Source organism: Schistocerca americana, chromosome 7, assembly GCF_021461395.2.
Source record: "Schistocerca americana isolate TAMUIC-IGC-003095 chromosome 7, iqSchAmer2.1, whole genome shotgun sequence".
Taxonomy (NCBI): Eukaryota; Metazoa; Arthropoda; class Insecta; order Orthoptera; family Acrididae; genus Schistocerca; species Schistocerca americana.
In genome coordinates, this window is record NC_060125.1 from 312480900 (window position 1) to 312501422 (window position 20523).

Genomic DNA, 20523 nt, shown 5'->3' on the forward strand with positions numbered 1-20523 from the left:
AATAGGTAATCACACTGTAAGATAACAGCTGTTGTTTGTTATAACAGTGGAAGTAATAACAGATAATACGGAAGGAATGAGTGTAGGTCTCTCTTATTTCAGCAAGCCATTTTCCTACAAAATTACCTCTAGAAAGAATCGATGCATTCCGTCGCAGCGACACCACATCTCGAGATAACAGAGAATTCACTTTTATTGGACACGTGCAGTCATCTTTTGCAGAGGAAGAAGATGGTTTAGGGATGTCAGTGGTTTTCATGTTGCAGAAGCTTTAAGTAAATATCCTTACAGTCAGATTCAATAACAGGTAGAGACAGATAAATTCCTTTGTGCATAAACGTTAACCTTTTAAAACCAGATAACAGTAGGCATATTATGCCTGTCGATCTGTGCCAGTGAATGCACTGTAAGGATTAGGCAAGGATAGTGGGGGGGAACATAGATTGGCCACTAGGATACACACATGCCGTACTAAATTGAGTGACATTTGTATTTTTAGTTTTATCTATTAACGCATCATTCATATTGACGTCTATTAAGTTGAAATATTTTCGATTTTAATAATTTATTTTATATTGGAAGAATAATCTTTGCACTGAAACAATGTGCTGGTCAATAGTGTGAGGGTGCACATGACACGTGGCTGACTATGTAGCCTTCCCCCTTGCTTTTTGTGTCTCTTATGTATTTTTATTTTACATTCATAGCACGACTGACAAACTGCACCTTGTAGTGCAAGGTAGGAATATATTCGCGGTGGTTTTTTGTTATTTGTAGTATCATTCTCGATATCATTTATAGTGTTACACTCACATATTTGTTATATTAACACACCTTACTATACCTTTTCCCAATTTAGATCTGAAGAGGATCCGGTTGTCAGATCGAAAACGATCATCATTAATAAGCAAAGATAGACGGTGTTTCTCATTCATTATACCAAAGGAGATCACAGTTTCCTGAGACGTAGTGTCAATTATGAAAGTCAGAAAAGGTTTCCCCTGGGCTGTGAGCCAGGTGAGTCCGTCACCGACGCTGCCGGAATCGTCGGCGATGCCCGACGAGTGCTCTGCAGTGGCCGCAAGGCGTAGGTGGTGTGGCTGATGCCGCAGGCTCCTGGAGGCGGTCAGGGCTGGTCGCGGAGCGGCGTGAAGATGAGCGGCACGCCTCCCACCGGGCTGAGCAGGAGCGAGAGCGCACTCGTCCGCAGCTGCGGAGTGTCCGGCGCCAGCGAGACGCGCAGCGAGCTGACGACGCGCGCCACGCACAGCTTCACCGCCAGCAGGCCCAGCCGCATGCCTGCCAACACCAGAGGGCCTACTCAGACCGACAGCCCGAGAAGCCATTCGTCTCAGCTTCAGTCTCTCCTCAGTAAACTCATGAGGATCAGAATTAGACTGACCTACCCAAAAGTAGAGAGGATACAAAATGCAGACTGGTAATAATCAGAAAAGCGTTTCTGAAGCAGAGAAATTTATTAACATGGTATACGATACAACTTTTAGGAAGTCTTTTCTGACCATATTAGATTCGTGCATAGGTACTGTAATGGGACGCGAAATTAAAGCGTCACCCATCCACAAGGATCAGCTCAGTTTGCAGGTAAATATAAGTTTAATTTAGTGTTTTGTTTATGTATTTGTAATATTTTATGTTTGTAAACATTTAAAGTTTTGTATTTTTGTTTTGTTTGTTTCATGTTTGGAGAGAGCAGCGCAACTCGGTGGCCCAAACTAATGCCTGAATTCGAAAAAAATATTAAACGAATTGACTCATCTAACGACAGGGTTATCACCTATAGAAATTTTAGGCAAACGAATTATAGGAGAGCCTTTACTAGCTGCTTTACCTTGGCCACCAGAAAATGACACCCAAAAATGCATTTCAAGCGACAAAATTCGCGAACAGATTGGTAAGAAACCTGAACGGAGACTTAAAAGTTGTAATCAACATGCTATTGAACCCACATTTCAAGTAGGAGACCTTATATTAGTACGATTTCATCCTAAAAGTTCGAAAATTAATAAGGAATTTAGGAAATTTTTCTTTACCTTTGAAGGTGCATATGTTGTCGATAAGGTTGTACATCCCAAAGCGTTACTTCTTATGGAACCTCTTCGTCAGGTGTAATTAAAGGTTAATGTAGTGTTGATCAAATTAAACCCTTCATTCCTAAAGAAGTTAATATTTAGTTTATGTTACATATGGATGAGTGTTCGTGGTTTATTCATGCAACTTTTTTGTGATAGGGACGTATTATTTTAAGGAAATGACAAAAAGTTTACACAAGGGCTCAACAATAATCTACCGGTACTTCAAGAAAGGAAAGATAACTAAAAAGGGTTTGTATGGAAAAAATTTTGTTATTAGGTCAGAAGGAATTTTGTATAATTTTGTATTTACTCGGATACTAGGAATCAAAGGGGATGGTTAATGGTTTTAGGGACCATGGGCGTCCAGAGCTATAATGCTCACGAGGACATAGCAGAGTGCCTTTAATAGAGATTGGTAACGGTGTTAGTATAGAACACACCAAACGGGGCTCTCTCTCTCTTGTTTCTCCTAAATAAATTGCTATTACCTAATAAGAGTGTCCGAAGGTAGAGAAAACCATGCCGAGTTTCTAAAGAAAGTTTTCTTGATTTATTCTTGACCTCATGCATAAACAAAGTATAAACAAAGAATTATGGAAAGGAACGATGTTTGAACGCTCTATCCTAATGTAATAACGTCAAGGAACGTGCTAAATCATTATTTACTAGCAACTATTAAGTGGAAAAGAGTAATCTCCGTATATTCAGCTACGAATAACAACAATAAAAACGACTAAAAAGTAACTGACAAATAGTCACAAACATTCATGACATTATTTCTTTAAAGTTATAAAAGGATAAATCTATCTAAAAGCAAAGACATTAGACTACGTAAAATGTAAGAAAAATGTTTGAAGCTTTTATTACCTAACAGTTAATATTGCATATACGAGAAGTTTTATTTTCGGTTAATTCCTGCCAAACTGAACTTGTGGGTGGAATATGTAATGGGACGCGAAATTAAAGCGTCACCCATCCACAAGGATCAGCTCAGTTTGCAGGTAAATATAAGTTTAATTTAGTGTTTTGTTTATGTATTTGTAATATTTTGTTATGTTTGTAAAATATTTAAAGTTTTGTGTGTTTCATGTTTGGAGAGAGCAGCGCAACTCGCGGAAACAGCATCTTCACTGCCGGAACCACAAAGAAAATTGCTGGCCACTAGACGTCGCGGGTCAACGGCCAAAGAGCAGCCGAAGAAACTGTGACCGGGTTGTTGCGTCGAACCGCCAACATTCAAATAAATAAAAATTTGTAATTTTCCATTGTAATGATGTCACAGAATGTTTAGTTCATGTTGTACTTTGTTCAGTTCTATTTTGTCGAGTCTGATGTTCACATATGTATGTAGCATATACGAAGACAATAAAACAATGTATGCTCTAAAGCTTAAATACGTGTTCGAGAATTATTTATGAAGAGTTATATTGAGGAAGAATTATTACTGAATTTTTCCAAGATATTGATTTTCAGAAGAGTTTGATTTCGATTTTTGAATCTTAAAGGTTTTACAGTCTGATTTTAATATGGGAAAAATAAGATAACTTGCAAGAATATAATTTCCTAGAAGAAACGAACGACATCTACATTTCAAAAGTTTGCGCAAACCAGTTGGACTGAGTGACGTAGTTTGACACAAATGACTCAACTGAAGGTGTTTTAATTAGTTTCGCTCAAGAATCTTTTATAGAGAACTTTAAAAGAACTTAAATAATTTTTTTGAAGTGTTTTGTAAACGACGTAGGTTACGAAGTCTGCACATGGTCATATTTCAAACAAAAATCATTGAGTCATACGCGTCGTTACACTACCGTACGTAGCGTTTTTGTTTTGCATGTTGGTATTCCGACTGCTATGGGTTTATTTATCGATTGTCACTTTTTATTTGTGATTCACTATTGCTATTTGAGTTTGTATGTTGTCATTTTTTCATTTGGAGTTGGCAGTAGAGCTTGGGTGTTGGAAAATGAAGTGTCAAGTGGCAAAATCGGAACATTTCCGACCTATTCTCCTATTTGACTTCAATAGAGGGGTGACAGCAGCAGAGGCAACCAGAAACATTTCCACCTTGTGTGGGGACAATGCCTTTGGATAAAGCCATAGAGTAAATATCTCTGGAGTGAGCATTGCGTTCTGCGCATGTTGTCAACATTAAACCAGGATTGCCACGTGTTTTCGGGACTTCGCTGTGTGTGTGTGCCTTCTGCAGCGTTTGAAGTTTGTAATATCAAGAGTTTTTGTTGTTTCACCGTTTGTTGATAGTGTAATAGCGATGGTGAATTACTGTTGTCGCTACGGATGCAAAGAAAAATATGTGAAAAGAGGGATAGTAACATTACATGAGTACATACCATGTAGCTCTAAGTATTGTTATATTATTAAGATACACTGTATATGTTTAAAAATTTCGAGACGTATTATAATTAAGGCGTGATTCTGTAGACCTATTTTTCTACGATTTTATGACTATATAATAGATATAACGGATCGTACAAAAGCTTACAACCAATCGCTTCCTCTCGTAAATTTGCTAATGGAACAGGAAAGGGAATGGTTAGTTGTTTCAGCAAATACTATCCTCCATGCATTTATCAGTGACATGTCGATTATGTATATAGATTACGCAGTCTACTATTTATTTAATAAACTGAGAGAAAGTACGTAAAATGCGTTAAATAAATACTTCAAAGTGTCACCAGTAAGAAAAATTGTGCTTTAGGTCGCAAAAACGAGAAAATAAATACGCAGAAATAGCAGAAAGAAAGGACGAATTAGCAGGGATATAATCGCTAATGTGTGGCAAATTCGGTGTTTTTCGAACACTTGCAAAAGTACTATCGTACTGTCAAGTCGTTTTGCAAGACTATCACTGCAAAAATGTACGTCAGACTCTGTAATACTATAAAGTGCCGTATCATAACGAAAACTACCAAAAATCGAGTGCATCTGAACTGTGACACCTATCGCAAAGAAGCAGAATGCAGTATCACTTGCCCTTAAAAGTTACGTAGCTGGTTTATTCCCGGTATCAAATGGATACTGCTAAAATGTCTGCGCATCACATATAAATAAACCACACGTTCGAAAAGAATCCGTCTGTACTAGGGATGTAGTGACATTCGAAATATACAGGGCGCTATACGGACAAACACGCGACGTCCCGAGAACACGTGACCAGGCCGGCAATGTATGTTGACAACACAAAATCAGTTCTGCGCATGTGAATGCTCACTCCAGAGATATTTACTCTATGGATAAAGCACGGCAAGCACGTTTTAAGGTGAATCTTTTAGACAATAGTAACTCCCCCGTTTCAAGCAGACATTCGCAGTTTGATGATTTTTCAAACGCATTAATCCACAATGATACACTTCAGTGTACTCGACACCTGGCAAATGTGATAAACTCTGATCTTTCCACCAACGTACGACGTTTGTATGCACTGAAGGGGTATGGATACCACAAACGCTAAGCCAAAATGACAAAACTCAGCGGGTGGCCATATGTGCAGCTCTGCTTGCACCTGATCAATTGGCTCGTGGACAACACCGACCATTCCTATCCTGTATGGTTACTGGTGACGAGAAACACTGTCATTATGCAAACGTAAGGAAAAGAAAGGAGTGGCTGGGCCCAAAGAAAGCAACAACTCCCCGTACAAAGACCTGCACGCATTCACAAAAGATAGTGCCATGCATTTGGTGAAACAGCGACAGAGTAGTGTAATGCGAATTGCTTCTCCGAGGTGTAACCATCACTGCTGACATTTATTGTCAACAACTGAGACGTCTTGTAGACGAACTCCAGGAACAATGGGCAGTAGGACTGAGTGACGTTATTTCACGATACTGGCTCCCTGCTTTCTGCTAGACTGACAAAAAACAACATACAGAAGTTGGGTTCTGAAGTCATTCCACAGCCACCTTATTCACCTGACCTTGCGCCCTCAGTTTTTCATCTTTTCCGCTCCGTAACGAACAACATTGCAGGAGCTTCCTTTCCGGATGAAAATGCCTTCCGAACATGGCTCGACAAGTTCTTCGTCTCAAAACCACGTGATTTCTACGATTGTGGCAGACTGTTCTAAATAGAGAAGGAGAATATACCGGGTGATCAAAAAGTCAGTATAAATTTGAGAACTGAATAAATCACGGAATAATGTAGATAGAGAGGTACAAATTGACGCACATGCTTGGAATGATACGGGGTTTTATTAGAACCAAAAAAATACAAAAGTTCAAAAAATGTCCGACAGATGGCGCTTCATCTGATCAGAATAGCAATAATTAGCATAACAAAGTAAGACAAAGCAAAGATGATGTTCTTTACAGGAAATGCTCAATATGTCCACCATCATTCGTCAACAATAGCTGTAGTCGAGGAATAATGTTGTGAACAGCACTGTAAAGCATGTCCGGAGTTATGGTGAGGCATTGGCATCGGATGTTGTCTTTCAGAATCCCTAGAGATGTCGGTCGATCACGATACACTTGCGACTTCAGGTAACCCCAAAGCCAATAATCGCACGGACTGAGGTTTGGGGACCTGAGAGGCCAAGCATGACGAAAGTGGCGGCTGAGCACACGATCATCAGCAAACGACGCGCGCAAGAGATCTTTCACGCCTCTAGCAATATGGAGTGGAGCGCCATCCTGCATAAACATCGTACGTTCCAGCAGTGTTTATTAGCCTGGCTGGGGATGATGCGATTCTGTAAGATATCGGCGTACCTCTCAATGGTCACGGTAGAAGTTTTGCTGTCCAGCGCCATCTGTCTGACATTTTGTGAACTTTTTCTTTCTTTCTTTTTTTTTTTTTTGTTCTAATAAAACCCAATGTCATTCCAAGCGTGTGTGTCAATTTTTACCTCTCTGTCTACATTATTCCGTCGTTTATTAATGTTTCAAATTTATACTGACTTTTTGATCACCCAGTATTATTGATAACGACGTCTCAGCTATGTGTACCACTTGTGCTTATTAAACGTATGGAAAAAGCTACGAATTTATGCACCAACCCAGTATTCGTATGGAGTGTAGCCTTATATGGAAGTGAATTGTGCATGATAAGCAGTTGAAACAAGATAAGAATGGAAGTTTTCAAATGTGCTGCTACAGGAGGACGTTGCAAATTAGATGGAGATATCGAATAACTAATGAACAGGCTGTGATTCAAACTGGGGAAAAATTAAATTCCTGACAGAACTTAACTAAAAGGAGGGATCGGTTGGTAGGACACATCCTGAGGAATCAAAGAATCGTCAGTTTGGTAACTGGAGGAAGTGTAGGGTGTAAAAATTATAGATACAAGTAAGAAAGATAAAAAAGGATGTACACTGCCAGACAAAAAAGGGAAGTACCCAGAAAGGAAGGAGGAAACGAAATGAAACTTACTGCGTTGACAGGGTATGTGATGTTATTTCAGTGATTACAAAACCAAGTCAGATTTACAAAGAACTTGGCAGCACGAGAATGATGTTGCACTCTCTCCGGACTACATCCATGTTCCTATTCCAATGGGAAGAATCTCATAAACACGTAGCATCCTCTATCGAGGCAAGCTGGCCTCCAAGTGTTGTAACTGGTCCTCGATCTGCTGAATACTGTTACCGAGATGGAGTTCATGTCCAAACTAGTCCCACACACACTCTTGCTGGCCACGAGAGTTACTCAACAACACCATTCCATAGACACATGACACGTGTGGACGTCCTTGTCCCGTTGAAACATGGCTCCAACATACAGTTACTTGAGGTGGATCGCATGAAGATGTCAGTGACAAGACGTTATGCTCTCAGAGTTCTCTCATTCCCAACGAGCCGTGACATAAAATCATACCCGATGTCTTCCCAAATCATGAGCCCAGGATTAACACCACTGTGTCTCTCCAAAAAATTGGAAGAATGGGACCTCTCCCCAGATCGCCATCATAGGCACCAACGATGGTCACCCATGGTACTGCCGAATCACAATTCGTCGCTGAAAACAATACGCCATTCGTCAGCAGTGCCTGCTTCCCAGTCATGGTACCACTCCAAATGCAGCTGTTCCTCTTGGGTAATAACGGCAGCCAATGGATGGGACGGTCATTCTCTAGTCTGGCGGCACTTAGTCTCTGACCAATGGTCAGGGATGACACAGAATTTTGCAGAGTGTCTACTACTTCTTCTTGAAAGGCAGGCTCATACGCCAAGTCGCTGCGACGTACCTGGTGCATAATACGGCGATCCTCCCTTGCGATGGGCAGACTTGATCGATCAGAATTCTGACGACGAGCGTGCCCACCCTCATGTTCCCATGCATTCCACCGCCAGCCGCGGTGGACGAGCAGTTCTGGCGCTGCAGTCCGGAACCGCGAGGCTGCTACGGTCGCAGGTTCGAATCCTGCCTCGGGCATGGGTGTGTGTGATGTCCTTGGGTTAGTTAGGTTTAAGCAGTTCGAAGTTCTGGGGGACTTATGACCTAAGATGTTGAGTCCCATAGTGCTCAGAGCCATTTGCAGCATTTTTTTGCATTCCACCATCAGGACACTGTCACGTTCCAATTCCACTCAAATCCTAATATTGCACGATTCGACCAGCTGGGCAAATGGAACCCCACAATGAGGTTCCTACCAAACACTGTCAGTTGTTGATAACGCTGTCTCATATGAGCCGCCATCCACAGTGATCACTCAACGTTTGATGCTGTTTGCGCCCCTTACACGTCCTACCAGGCCTAGTAACAACAATAAACACGAACACCAGTAATGCAATCTAGTGAATTTTCGATCTGTCACAGACAACTTTGTCTCCAATCATTTACATACCCGCCAATGTCAAAGAAGTTACATTGACATCTTGGCAAGTCTTCTTGATGCTTCAGATTTTTTGTTGGGCAGTGTAATTTGCAGTAGTCATGCATAGATGAAAACCCTTACGCAGATTAGACTAGCGTGTAAAGCTGCATCAAATCAGTCTTCTGACTGAAGACGACAATACCAACAATATTCTAGAATAATAAGAGTGGTGAAAGTCGACCTCGGGAAAGATACGTTAGCGTTCCAGAATAAGAAGACTCAAGAATAATTTTAAAGGGCTACAAAGAATAATTTGTTTGATTCAAAGACAAAACACGTGCGAGAGCCTTAATAATATCGAAAAATGTGAAATACTTGTAAAAGATTTTGATAAACGCTCAGTTGGCCAAACACAACAATTACAATTCCGAAAAAAGCAAAACATTTTGTGAAGATTCTGTAACAGATAAACTTTAGAAATTGTCACAATCAAACATCACAAAATATTTGAAAATAGTTTCCAAAAGAATTTAGACATCAGAAATGATCCACAAAGAGAAGAAAGTCATCTTGGTAACCCCATTGCACAAGAAAAGTAATCACAAGGCATCAGTAACTATTGAGGAATAAGTCTTCTATCAGTTGCCTGTAAAATACTTTTAAAAATTCTGATGAATGCTGCACAGGAAACTCTTAACAAAAAATTTAAATGAATGATTTAAAAAGGTGGTTCCTAATTTTGGCAGATGTAAATTAGAAGTAGGTTTCACAAACAACTGAATACTAAGAATATCGTTCAGTCATTTGTGGATTTCAAGAAACCATTTCATCTTTGATATGTGAAACAATAAACAAAATATCCGAGAACTTGGCATCAGCTTTAAATTTACAAATCCAATATTGATTATTAATACAGCCATAGCAATATATTTAAAATTTATGGGAGAAATCTCTAAGCTCTTTAAAACATATACAGGTATAAGGCATGATGGCCACTTCTCTCAAGTCCTATTCAACAATATATTAGAAGCAATGGCAAGAATTTAGAATTAGAAATTAAAAGAATATGAAATGTCACCAATGAAATGTGTAAAAACAAAATAACATAGTGAAGTAAATTACATGAAATTTGTGAATGAGTTTGCTCTGTTACCTGAAAATCTAGCAGGTGCATTAAATACAAAACTATCTCTTGGAAAAAATAGCTAATAGAATAGGTTTAAGAATCTCTGTAAGGAAAATTAAATTTTAGTAACATAAAAATACACAAAAATTTTAATGTTACACAATGTACAAATACATAGGGTTAAAATGTTATCTAGGAAGAAGCTAATTAAATATCTAAGAATATATTCCACGTGAGGAATGACAAGATACTTCATTACAGTTTGATAGATGGAATTCTTCTACGCAAACAAATATCTAACATGGAATCCATAGCCACACATACGACAAAAATGGGTGTACACATGTATCTATGTTCCCCATGTCTTCCTAAACCACTCGACTGATTTCAACCAAACTTGGTACACACACCACATACTGTTTCGAAAGAATCGCTTTGAAGGTAGCAACCACCTATCTATCAAAGGGGTTAGGGTACGGGTGAAAACGTAGGACAGCACATTAAGCGTGAATTCCCATGTTAACTCATCCAATATTTGAGTAAGAGAGCATATAGTTACTTGCAACGAACTTCACACGTAATTGCAAACCTTTACAAAACTTTTTCTCGGTGACAACCCTCACAAAATGATGAAATGAAAAACGTTTGTCGCTTGCTTCATTTTCATTGTTCACGCAGTAATCGTAAATTGACACATCACGCATGACGTTTTAATTTATTACTTCTTTACTACTAATGGTATTCACGACACATTTTTCAAACTGTTGCTACATACCCAACAGACATAACTGCAAAATGAAATCACTGAACGACACATAGTTTAGGAGAAACGTCATAAAGAGTGAGATGCATAAAAAAATTCCCGCATCGCGAATGACGTTTGATTTATTACTTCTTTACTACTAACTCGATTCGCAACAAATTTCGCAGACTGTATCCATATATGTCGCTGAATGTACTTACAAAAATAGATCACTGTACAGCGCATAGTTCAGGGGATATGAAGTCAAATACTGAGATGCGTCAAAAACTGCGACATTTAATTTAGTACCTCTTTACTACTAAACGTATTCACAACACATTTCGCAGACAGTAGCCACATATACCCCTGGATGTACCCAAAAGTTATATCATCGTATAGCACATAGCTCAGGAGATACGTCAAACACCGAGCTGCGTGAAAACGAAACTGCAGGGCGAAATTCGCTAGATATATAGGCCTAGGTGAAATGTGTTAAATACATGTGAAAAGGAAGGTTAAAATACAGGGAGCAAATGACTATTTACCATTGGTGCAGAAACCAGAGAGCAGTTATAAGAGTTGAGGGCACAAAAAGGAAACAGTGGTTGAGAAGGGAGTGAAACAGGGTTGTAGCCTATCCCCGATGTTATTCAATCTGTATATTGTGCAAGCAGTAAAGGGAACATAAAAAAATTGGAGTAGGAATTAAAATCCAGGGATAACACTTTGAGGTTTGCCGATGACATTACAATTTTGGCAGAGAGAGCAAAGGACTTTGAAGAGCAATTGAACGGAATGGACAGTATCTTGAAAGGAGGATATAAGATGAACATTAACAAAAGCAAAACGAGCATAATAGAATATAGTCGAATTAAATCAGGCGATGCTGAGGAAACTAAATTATGAAATGAGACACTTAAAGTAGTAAATGAGTTTTACTATTTGGGAAGCAAAATAACTGATGATGGTCGAAGTACAGACTGGCGATGGCATTAAAAGACTTTCTGACGAAGAGAAGTTTGTTACGTCGAGTACAGATTTAAGTGTCAGGCAGTCCTTTCTGAAAGTATTTGTAACGAGTGAAACATGGACGATAAATAGTTTAGATAAGAAGAGAATAGAAGCTTTTGCTATGTGGTGCTACAGAAGAATGCGGAAGATTAGCTAGCTAGATTACATTACTAATGAGGAGGCACTGAATAGAATTGGGGAAAAGAGACGTCAAGGGATCACCAATTTAGGAAGCGTGTGGGGTAAAAACCGTAGAGGGAGACCAAGAGATGGATACAGTAAGGTATATAGGTTGTAGTAGTTACTCGGAGATGAAAAGGCTTGCACAGGATAGAGTAGCATGGGGAGCTGCATCATACCAGTCTTTGGACTGAAGACCACAACAACAACTTGTGAGATGTATTTGAGATATATGCATAGGCAGATTCACAGGTAAGAAGCTCTTCCTAAGTCTCTGGAACGATTTCAACGAAATTTCTTATACATATACATATAAAGAGGAGATTGACACAAATTGGGCGAGAAGGAAATGGACAGAGAGAGGAAGGATATGGACACACAGAGAAAGGAGATGGACATGGGAGAGGAAGAGAGAGACAGAGAGAAGCGGAGAAGGAGATGGACAGGAGAAGGGAAGTGGAGGAAATGGACAGCAAGTGAGGGAGGAGGAGATAGTATAAGAGAGAGGCAGGATGAGGTGGAATTAGAAGGGGGAGGAAGACATGGACAGAGGGGGAAGGAGCAGGTGGACAGAGAGAGGGGGAGGAGATGGATCGACATAGGGGCAGGCAGGTATGTACACAGTGGTGGAGGTGAAGTACAGAGAGAGGGATGGAGGAAATTGACAGAGAAGGAGTGAAAGAGGAGATGGACAGAGAGAGGGTGTACTGATAGAAAACTGGAATAAATACATACCCAGTCAACGCCGGGTACTCAGTTATAAGTAAGACAAACAGCAGGTGTTAGAGAAAGAGAGAGACAATACAAGGAAAAGATTGAGTCCAGTAACAACAGAATCCTGGAAATTAAATGTAACTGTGAAATACATAAATAGATAAATCACAGAAAGAACAAACAGGAAAAAGATTGATATTTTTTGTTCATTAATACAGAATGAATGAAGATATTACAACAGAGTAGCAAAACAGAGCTTTTCAAATCTCACTGAGAAACGAAAATAAGTGTAAGCTGGATTTGAGGAACTATACATACATTTAGAAAGACACAACAAGAAAGTAGAAGCATCAGGAGAAGTAAATATTTTTTGGACGGAAGTATCAAAATTTAATAGGATTCCAAGTAATAAGAGGAAAGAAAACCGGTGAAATTGTCTGAGAAAAGATAAAAAGATACTTAGTAACGTCAGAAAAGAATGATGGAGAAAAAGAAAACAGTAAAAATTATAAGGGATTCAAAATTGACATGTGATTCCCAGCTAACGACAATGAACAGCAAAGAAAATCAAGAATAGTTGTAGTATTCCAGTAACAGTAAATTATGTATTACTGTATTAGCGGGCAGTAAGATTCGTGATCTCGAATACTTCGCAGAAGAACGTAATTATTTATGTGCATAAAATGGAATTAACAACTCGGCTCTTCTTGTCAAACCATACTACAAATCAATCATATCGAGAAAGACACAGAGGCCACATTCATGGGGAAGTGTTATGCGATATAAATTGTTTCAAAATGAAAATCTTAAGAAAATAGCCATGTGCGATGATTGGAAAGCAATTTTTAATGTTGAAAAATGTGGAAATGTTTCTTTAATGAAACATAAAAATGTAAAAGCAGTTGTCTACATGGGGTTAATCAGTGACAACGGAAATGAAAAAGTGATGCACCTGAGAGTAGGACTAAATGGTGATATGAAGTACAAGAATCATATTTTCTCAACTGTACGTGAAGAAAATGGTACATTCCTTTATTTTAGCAGCCTTTACTGCGGTCTCTTGGTGTAATTTTGTGATACACATATGTTTCTCAGGACTCAATTTGTTAGTTAGTTAATTACATTTTCCACGAAGTGTTTGAACAATTCATTTATGGAAATTATGTCGAACGAGTCAGTTTGGAGGATATGTAACATGTGAATGAAGTTAACATTAATAAACACATTGACTTTTCACCCTACTTATAAAAGTAATCTTAAAAATAGGTTCTTTTCTTTTTTCACAGGTCACCAGTTTTCAAACAAAAATTCGTCTACGAAACAAAAGGCTTTATTTGCAAGATATTATTTTACGTTAAATTTAAAAATTGCTATGCTGTCTGTCGGACATTTAACATTTTATGACGAATTTCACCAGCACAGTGAAGATGCCTAACTCCTTTAAGAACTACCTGCATGATGTCTGTCGGTAAACACCTCTTGTTATTCTTATTACTCATTGTTTTTTGTTTTTTCTGTTTTTTTTTTCTTCAGTCAGCACTTACTTTCTAAGTGGTGAGTCACTGCAGAAAATTATTCCATAAGACATTACTGAGTGGGAAATACAAAGTATGTCAGAAGATTCATTCGTTTGTATCCAAGACTAGCAAAGTAGCTGAAGTTAACTGTTTTAGCAGCTCAGTAATGTGTTTCTTCCAGTTCTAGTTTACTTCAGTATAAACAAAACAAAAAATTTGGAGCATTCTATCCTGTTTACTGATCACAGTTCATTTACAACATCAATTGTTGGTATGGCTCTATTTGTTGTATAGAACTGATTGTAGTGTGTTTTCTCAAAATTAAAAGAGAGTATTTTCTCAGGACCACTTGATAATTCTTTAAAAAACAAATAACAATTTTATCTTTCGCTTCCACTCTAACGGAATTTATTACAACACAAATATCGTCTGCAAAACGTACCAATTCCACTTGATGAGCATTAAGTGAAACTTAATGTACATGAGGAATAAAATGGACCCTAAATTGAATCTTGTGGGATTCTTTTTGTGATTTCTCCCCAGTCGCTAAAATATTCCCTCCTTTCAACCTATTTTGAATTATTCAGCACAAATTTTTACACTGTATTAATTTTGTTAGATATAATTCAAACCAGTTGTGTGTGGCCTTCAGTTCCATAAAACTTAATTTTTTCCAGTTATAAGAGAATAACATGATCTATGAAATCAGATCTATTGAAAGATCACAAAAATAGCAAAAAGCCATATTATATTATTTAAGCCTTCTAATATTTGGTGAGTGACAGTATATACAGCATTTTCATTTGAGAAACCTTCTGGAATCAGTGACATGCCAAGTAAACTGTTACTTTTAAAAATGAGATCACTCTCGAGTACATTACTTTTTCGAGTATTTTGGAGGAAGACGTCAGTAAGGAAACTGGAGGATAATTATTGAAGTTTTTATTGTCCTCTCTTAAACGGTCTGGAAAAATTTCCTGTGCTAGTGATGCATTTAATGTATTACCAAGAACTTGATTTATTATGTTAAAAAAACTTTTAAGAATTATGTTCGAAATTATGTCAACATCTATTAGCTTCTGTAAATCTATAATTTCAGTGAAAGATGTTGGGACCACTTCTAGTTGCTTAAGGTTTTGTGGAACGGATTTTTAAATTCATTCTCTTGCTTCTTCAATGGAACATCATAATTTCATTTTTTATGCTGCATTTAGAAAGTGATTCTTAAAGAAATTGTTGTGAATCGTCAGTCATAACATTGTTATTTAGTATAATACTGTTGTGGTATCTTGTAAATTGATTTTGTCCTGTCACCAATTTGACAATATCCCATATAGTTTTAATCTTATTACCTGCAGTATTAATGTCTGTCAGGACATGTATATTTCTGGACGTTTTAATTAATTTCCTTAAAAAGTTATAGTATTTTTTGCAGAATGCAAGTAATGTCAGTTCGTGACTTATTGTGGCGTCTATACCAATGTTTCCTTTCAGTTTTGCACTAAATTTTAATCCATCTAGTTATCCATAGCTTACTTTTTTTTAATGGAGTTCGTGGACAAATTTTAGGGAAGTCACTTTCAAATACTGAGACAAATTTACAATGGAATATATTGAAGTTGACATTAACGTCTCTTTCCAGGTATACCTCGTCCACTGCACTTAATCTTACTCTCACTACATTTTATACTCTTCTCATTAATAAGCCTCCGTGCTCTGCACCAGCATTCCTCAGTGCTGTTAGGTGCTACATTGTTTATTTTCATAAATTGTACATCTTGATCAGATAGTCCATTAACAACTCGTTACATATTAATCGTTTCATCCTGAAAACTGTCTTTAAGAATGTTATTAATCAGGGTCCTCCTATCTTGCTGCACAAGAGTTGGAAAATTTACCGCCAAAATCAGATTAAAACAGCCAAATAATTTTTCTAATGACATCTTTCCCGTCAGAATGCTGTAAGAAATCTGTTTTGAACTCTTCAAAAAATTACTAATTATTTCTTATTGTCTTACAGGTTGCTTAAAAATGGATCTAGATTTCTCACAAATAGTTGAAAGCTCTCTAGAGGAGCTCTGTAGACAATTACACCCACCAAAGATGTAATCTACAGGTATAACTCACAGGTACATGGTTCTAGGTTCTGATCTGCACAAAACCTATTTGTTTAAATATTTTTCCTTGCGTTCAACTTCTTCTGTTGCAACAATCTTTTTTCATGTTCCTCCTGCAGGAGAATGATGCTAATCTATATCTCTGATACTTAACCTTCGATATCTCTAGTTATGCGTAACGGTACTGAGGAACTGAAATTTGTCTGTGGGAGACATTGCACGTAAAACATTTGTACGACTAATGCCGACTTACTTTTCCAACATGCGGGATTCGTAATATGTTGGTTTCACGAAAAACGCTGCGATTATCGAGTAGAAGCCAACCGGAATTGTGAGAGACGATTTCACTCGTAAGAGACTGTAACAGAAATGTTGAGAAATCTTAGCGTGTCACAGTAGGTAGAAAAGTAGGGGAGCAGGGACTGGTTAAGCGTAAAACGTTTGGAAGATACAGTGGAAGAACTGATATCCATCAAAGAGGCAAATGGGTATCAGGAAAAGCTTGGCTCAGATCATTCACAACATGTAATTGAATCAGCTCTTACGGAAATGTCGTAAGTCAAATTTTTCACAACTGCAGATTTCAATATTTTTGCATTCGCCATCTGTAGACCCATGTATCTGTGTTGAGAACGTCATGAGTTTTTGCCTTTAAAGCCAATAAAATCGTTGTCAAAATATTTAGCTGTTACGAAAATGTCATGAGTTCAGGACTAATGACTTTTTCATACTATATCTTCTCATTAGTTTTATATAATATTTTTTAAATCACAGGAAGTAGCCTATGGTTTATATCCCTACGTTAACAAAAATCAGAATTTATCAGTACCGATTTCATGATCTATTGTTGGCACCACCTTGTAAGACAGATCTTCTTTGGTTGTTGTCTAATCTTTCATCAGTAGTGGCAATTTCATCAGGAAAGAGAGCATCGACTCAAATGAAGAAGGTAACAGTCACAACAAGAGGAAAGGCATACGGAATTATGAGATACACAAACCCATCATAATAAAGAAAGCTAGATTACGAGGAGAAGCGTACATTAATTACAAAGGACAAAACATTCCTGCAACTGCAACGGGGAAAAATTGCAAGTAAGTATGAATTAAAAAACTAAATGTTGAACACATGTTTTGTACATGTATACTGAAACATAAAGCCTATGTTTCCCTTGTTTATTCTAAACATTGCTTTCTTCTATTCCAGTTGTAAGCTTCGCTATTTTGATGTCACTGATGAGATCGACAGAGCCCAGGTCCTGGAAATGTTCAAGGAATTCGGGAGCAAGAATGCAAAAGATGGGTATCTACAAGGTCTTATGGAAGTTACGGAAATTACCCGCAGGCGCCCAAGGAAGGATAATCCAAAAAGTAGTTAGAAGAACTTCAAATATCATGTTCAGGTTCAGGGAAAGAGAATACTGGTATGTAAAACTGCATTTATTACTATTGATGGCCTGAAGAGTGACAGGAGGATTCGAAGATTAGGAGATCTCCTGGTTTTAGGAAAATCTGCTGTAGCTAACAGGGGTAAGAGCATGGGACGCAGAGTCAGAGCTATAAAAGGTGATGTTATTGATCAAATAAAGAAACACATTGAATAGTTTGAGGTAAAAATTACTCACTATGCAGAGATATTAAGTATTTGAAGGCCGGTTTGAATGTAAAGATCATGGATTCACTATTTCTAGAGACGTTTCCTGATTTCGATGTAAAATATGCATTTTATTTAAAAATTTTCCACGAAAATTATAGTTACATGTTTGGTAGACCTCAAAAAGATGATTGTGGTTTCTGCGAGGAACTAAAAAACACTTACCTTTGTGATTCAGCTAAAAGCGTGGGTGTGCTGAGCAAATGGTTCACATTCTAAGGACCAAAGAGTGTTATAGAAAGATAAAAGTGTGTAGGAGAAGTGCAAGCAAAACGACGATGTCGAGGGCATATGTGTGGATTTCATGTAGAACGTACCACTTCCCTGCATTCCAGTGCAGTAAGTGTTTTCCTTATGTCATCTCTAGGTCTTTACTTTCTGTGTTTATGACCTTAAGACTGGCAAACCTCATTTCTTTGTATTTCACGAAGGAATAGCAAAAAGGGAGCTAATGAGATTTGTAGTTGCTTGCTCACTTTTTGGAAGAACATTACTTTGGTAAAAATATTAATGAGATGCACATTCTCTCTCATGGTTGCCCAGGACAAAACTGTAACAATACAGTAGTCAGATTCCTAATGGCAATAGTAGGGCTTGGTATGTTTGAAAAAATCTTTCAATACTTTCCTATCAGGGGGCACTCTTTCGTACCTTGTGTTCATATACATGAAGAAAGATACAACAAACTGACAGAGTTTCCACTGTGAAAGAATATATTGAACTTATTCTTCATTCTGCCAATAAAAAGAACTTATTCATTGTCAGCTACCTTGAGGATAACAACATTGTTAAGAGCTATAAAGACTGGTGACCAGATCTTTTCAAACGCAATGCCCAGGGTTTATAAACAATGGGAAAGGACAGTTCAATGAAAGTCAACTTCGGTGTTTCACAGTACAGTATGTTTGAGTATGACAGCCACAACCCAGGGGTATTAGTAGCCCGATCACTCATTGATGGACTGATTCAAACTCTTTCAGACTTTTTAAACCTCTAGCAAATATCAGATTCCCAACAACCTTTGCGCATGGAGAGAAATGTCTTATAAACGAAGTTAAGATAAAAGATATAAAAAAACTTTAACAGTACATCCCAGACGAGTGCAAAAACTTTTATATTGATTCATTCACTTGGAGTACAACAACTGTAGAAGATGAAAATGTATGAAACCTACAGAAAGTGTTGCAGCAATGCTCATCTGTAATGATGTTTTTGTTAAAATACTATTTGTAATTTGTGTTTATTAATAAATTTTCTCACAATTCTATAGCTCTACTATTATTTATTTTCATTTGGTTCGTAGAGGTCATGAGTCCAAGATGAAAAAATAATTTGAAGAAAATAAAAATTGATGATTTGAAGATGTAGACTTAATGGTTTCCAGGTACACCAGAGTATCAAAATCCAAGTACTTCATATCATCTACCATTGAAGGGGGATGAAAGGGGAGCAGTGGTTGGGAAGGGAGTAAGACAGGGTTGTAGCCTGTCCCCGATGTTATTCAATCTGTATATTGAGCAAGCAGTAAAGGAAACAAAAGAGAAATTCGGAGTAGGTATTAAAATCCATGGAGAAGAAATAAAAACTTTGAGGTTCACCGATGACATTGTAATTCTATCAGAGACAGCAAAGGACTTGGAAGAGCAGTTGAACGGAATCGACAGTGTCTTGAAAGGAGGATATAAGATGAACATCAACAAAAAAAAAACGAGGATAATGGACTGTAGTCGAATTACGTCGGGTGATGCTGAGGGAATTAGATTAGGAAATGAGGCACTTGAAGCAGTAAAGGAGTTATGCTATTTGGGGTGCAAAATAACTGATGATGGTCGAAGTAGAGAGGATATAAAATGTAGACTGGCAATGGCAAGGAAAGCGTTTCTGAAGAAGAGAAATTTGTTAACATCCAGTATTGATTTAAGTGTCAGGAAGTCATTTCTGAAAGTATTTGTATGGAGTGTAGCCATGTATGGAAGTGAAACATGGACGATAAATAGTTTGGACAAGAAGAGAATAGAAGCTTTCGAAATGTGGTGCTACAGAAGAATGCTGAAGATTAGATGGGTAGATCACATAACTAATGATGAAGTATTGAATAGAATTGGGGAGAAGAGGAGTTTGTGGCACAACTTGACAAAAAGAAGGGACCTTTTAATAGGACATGTTCTGAGGCACCAAGGGATCACGAATTTAGCATTGGAGGGCAGCGTGGAGGGTAAAAATCGTAGAGGGAGACCAAGAAATGAATACACTAAGCAGATTCAGAAGGATGTGGGTTGCAGTAAGTACTGGGAGATGAAGAAGCTTGCACAGGATAGGGTAGCATGAAGAGCTTCATCAAACGAGTCTCAGGACTGAAGAGCACAACCGACGTCTTCATATAATTATAGTGGTTTAAAGACATTAGTTTTAGTATATCGATATTAGGTTTTTCTACATAGCAACAACAGCTGATTCAAATTGTGCACTAGGATGGCTTTGTTTGTTATGACCAGTGAAGCTGCGGGATTGAATAGAGAGACACTTCTGATGTCAGTATCGGTAATACAGGGGCGTCATGGCTTCTTAACCAAGTGTTCACTACTCGTAACAT

At 37.9% G+C, this 20523-nt stretch overlaps 1 protein-coding gene across 1 annotated transcript in view; it reads right to left on the bottom strand.

Annotated features, from left to right (window-relative positions):
* Window positions 1-486: 486 nt before the first annotated feature.
* Window positions 487-20523, bottom strand: part of LOC124622898 (cytochrome P450 6k1-like) — a 162568-nt gene continuing 142531 nt past the window's right edge. Inside the window, exon 8 of the mRNA XM_047148688.1 lies at window positions 487-1299. Coding sequence (XP_047004644.1) covers window positions 1127-1299 — 173 coding nt within the window. The 3' untranslated portion in view covers window positions 487-1126. The remainder of the gene's footprint in view (window positions 1300-20523) is intronic.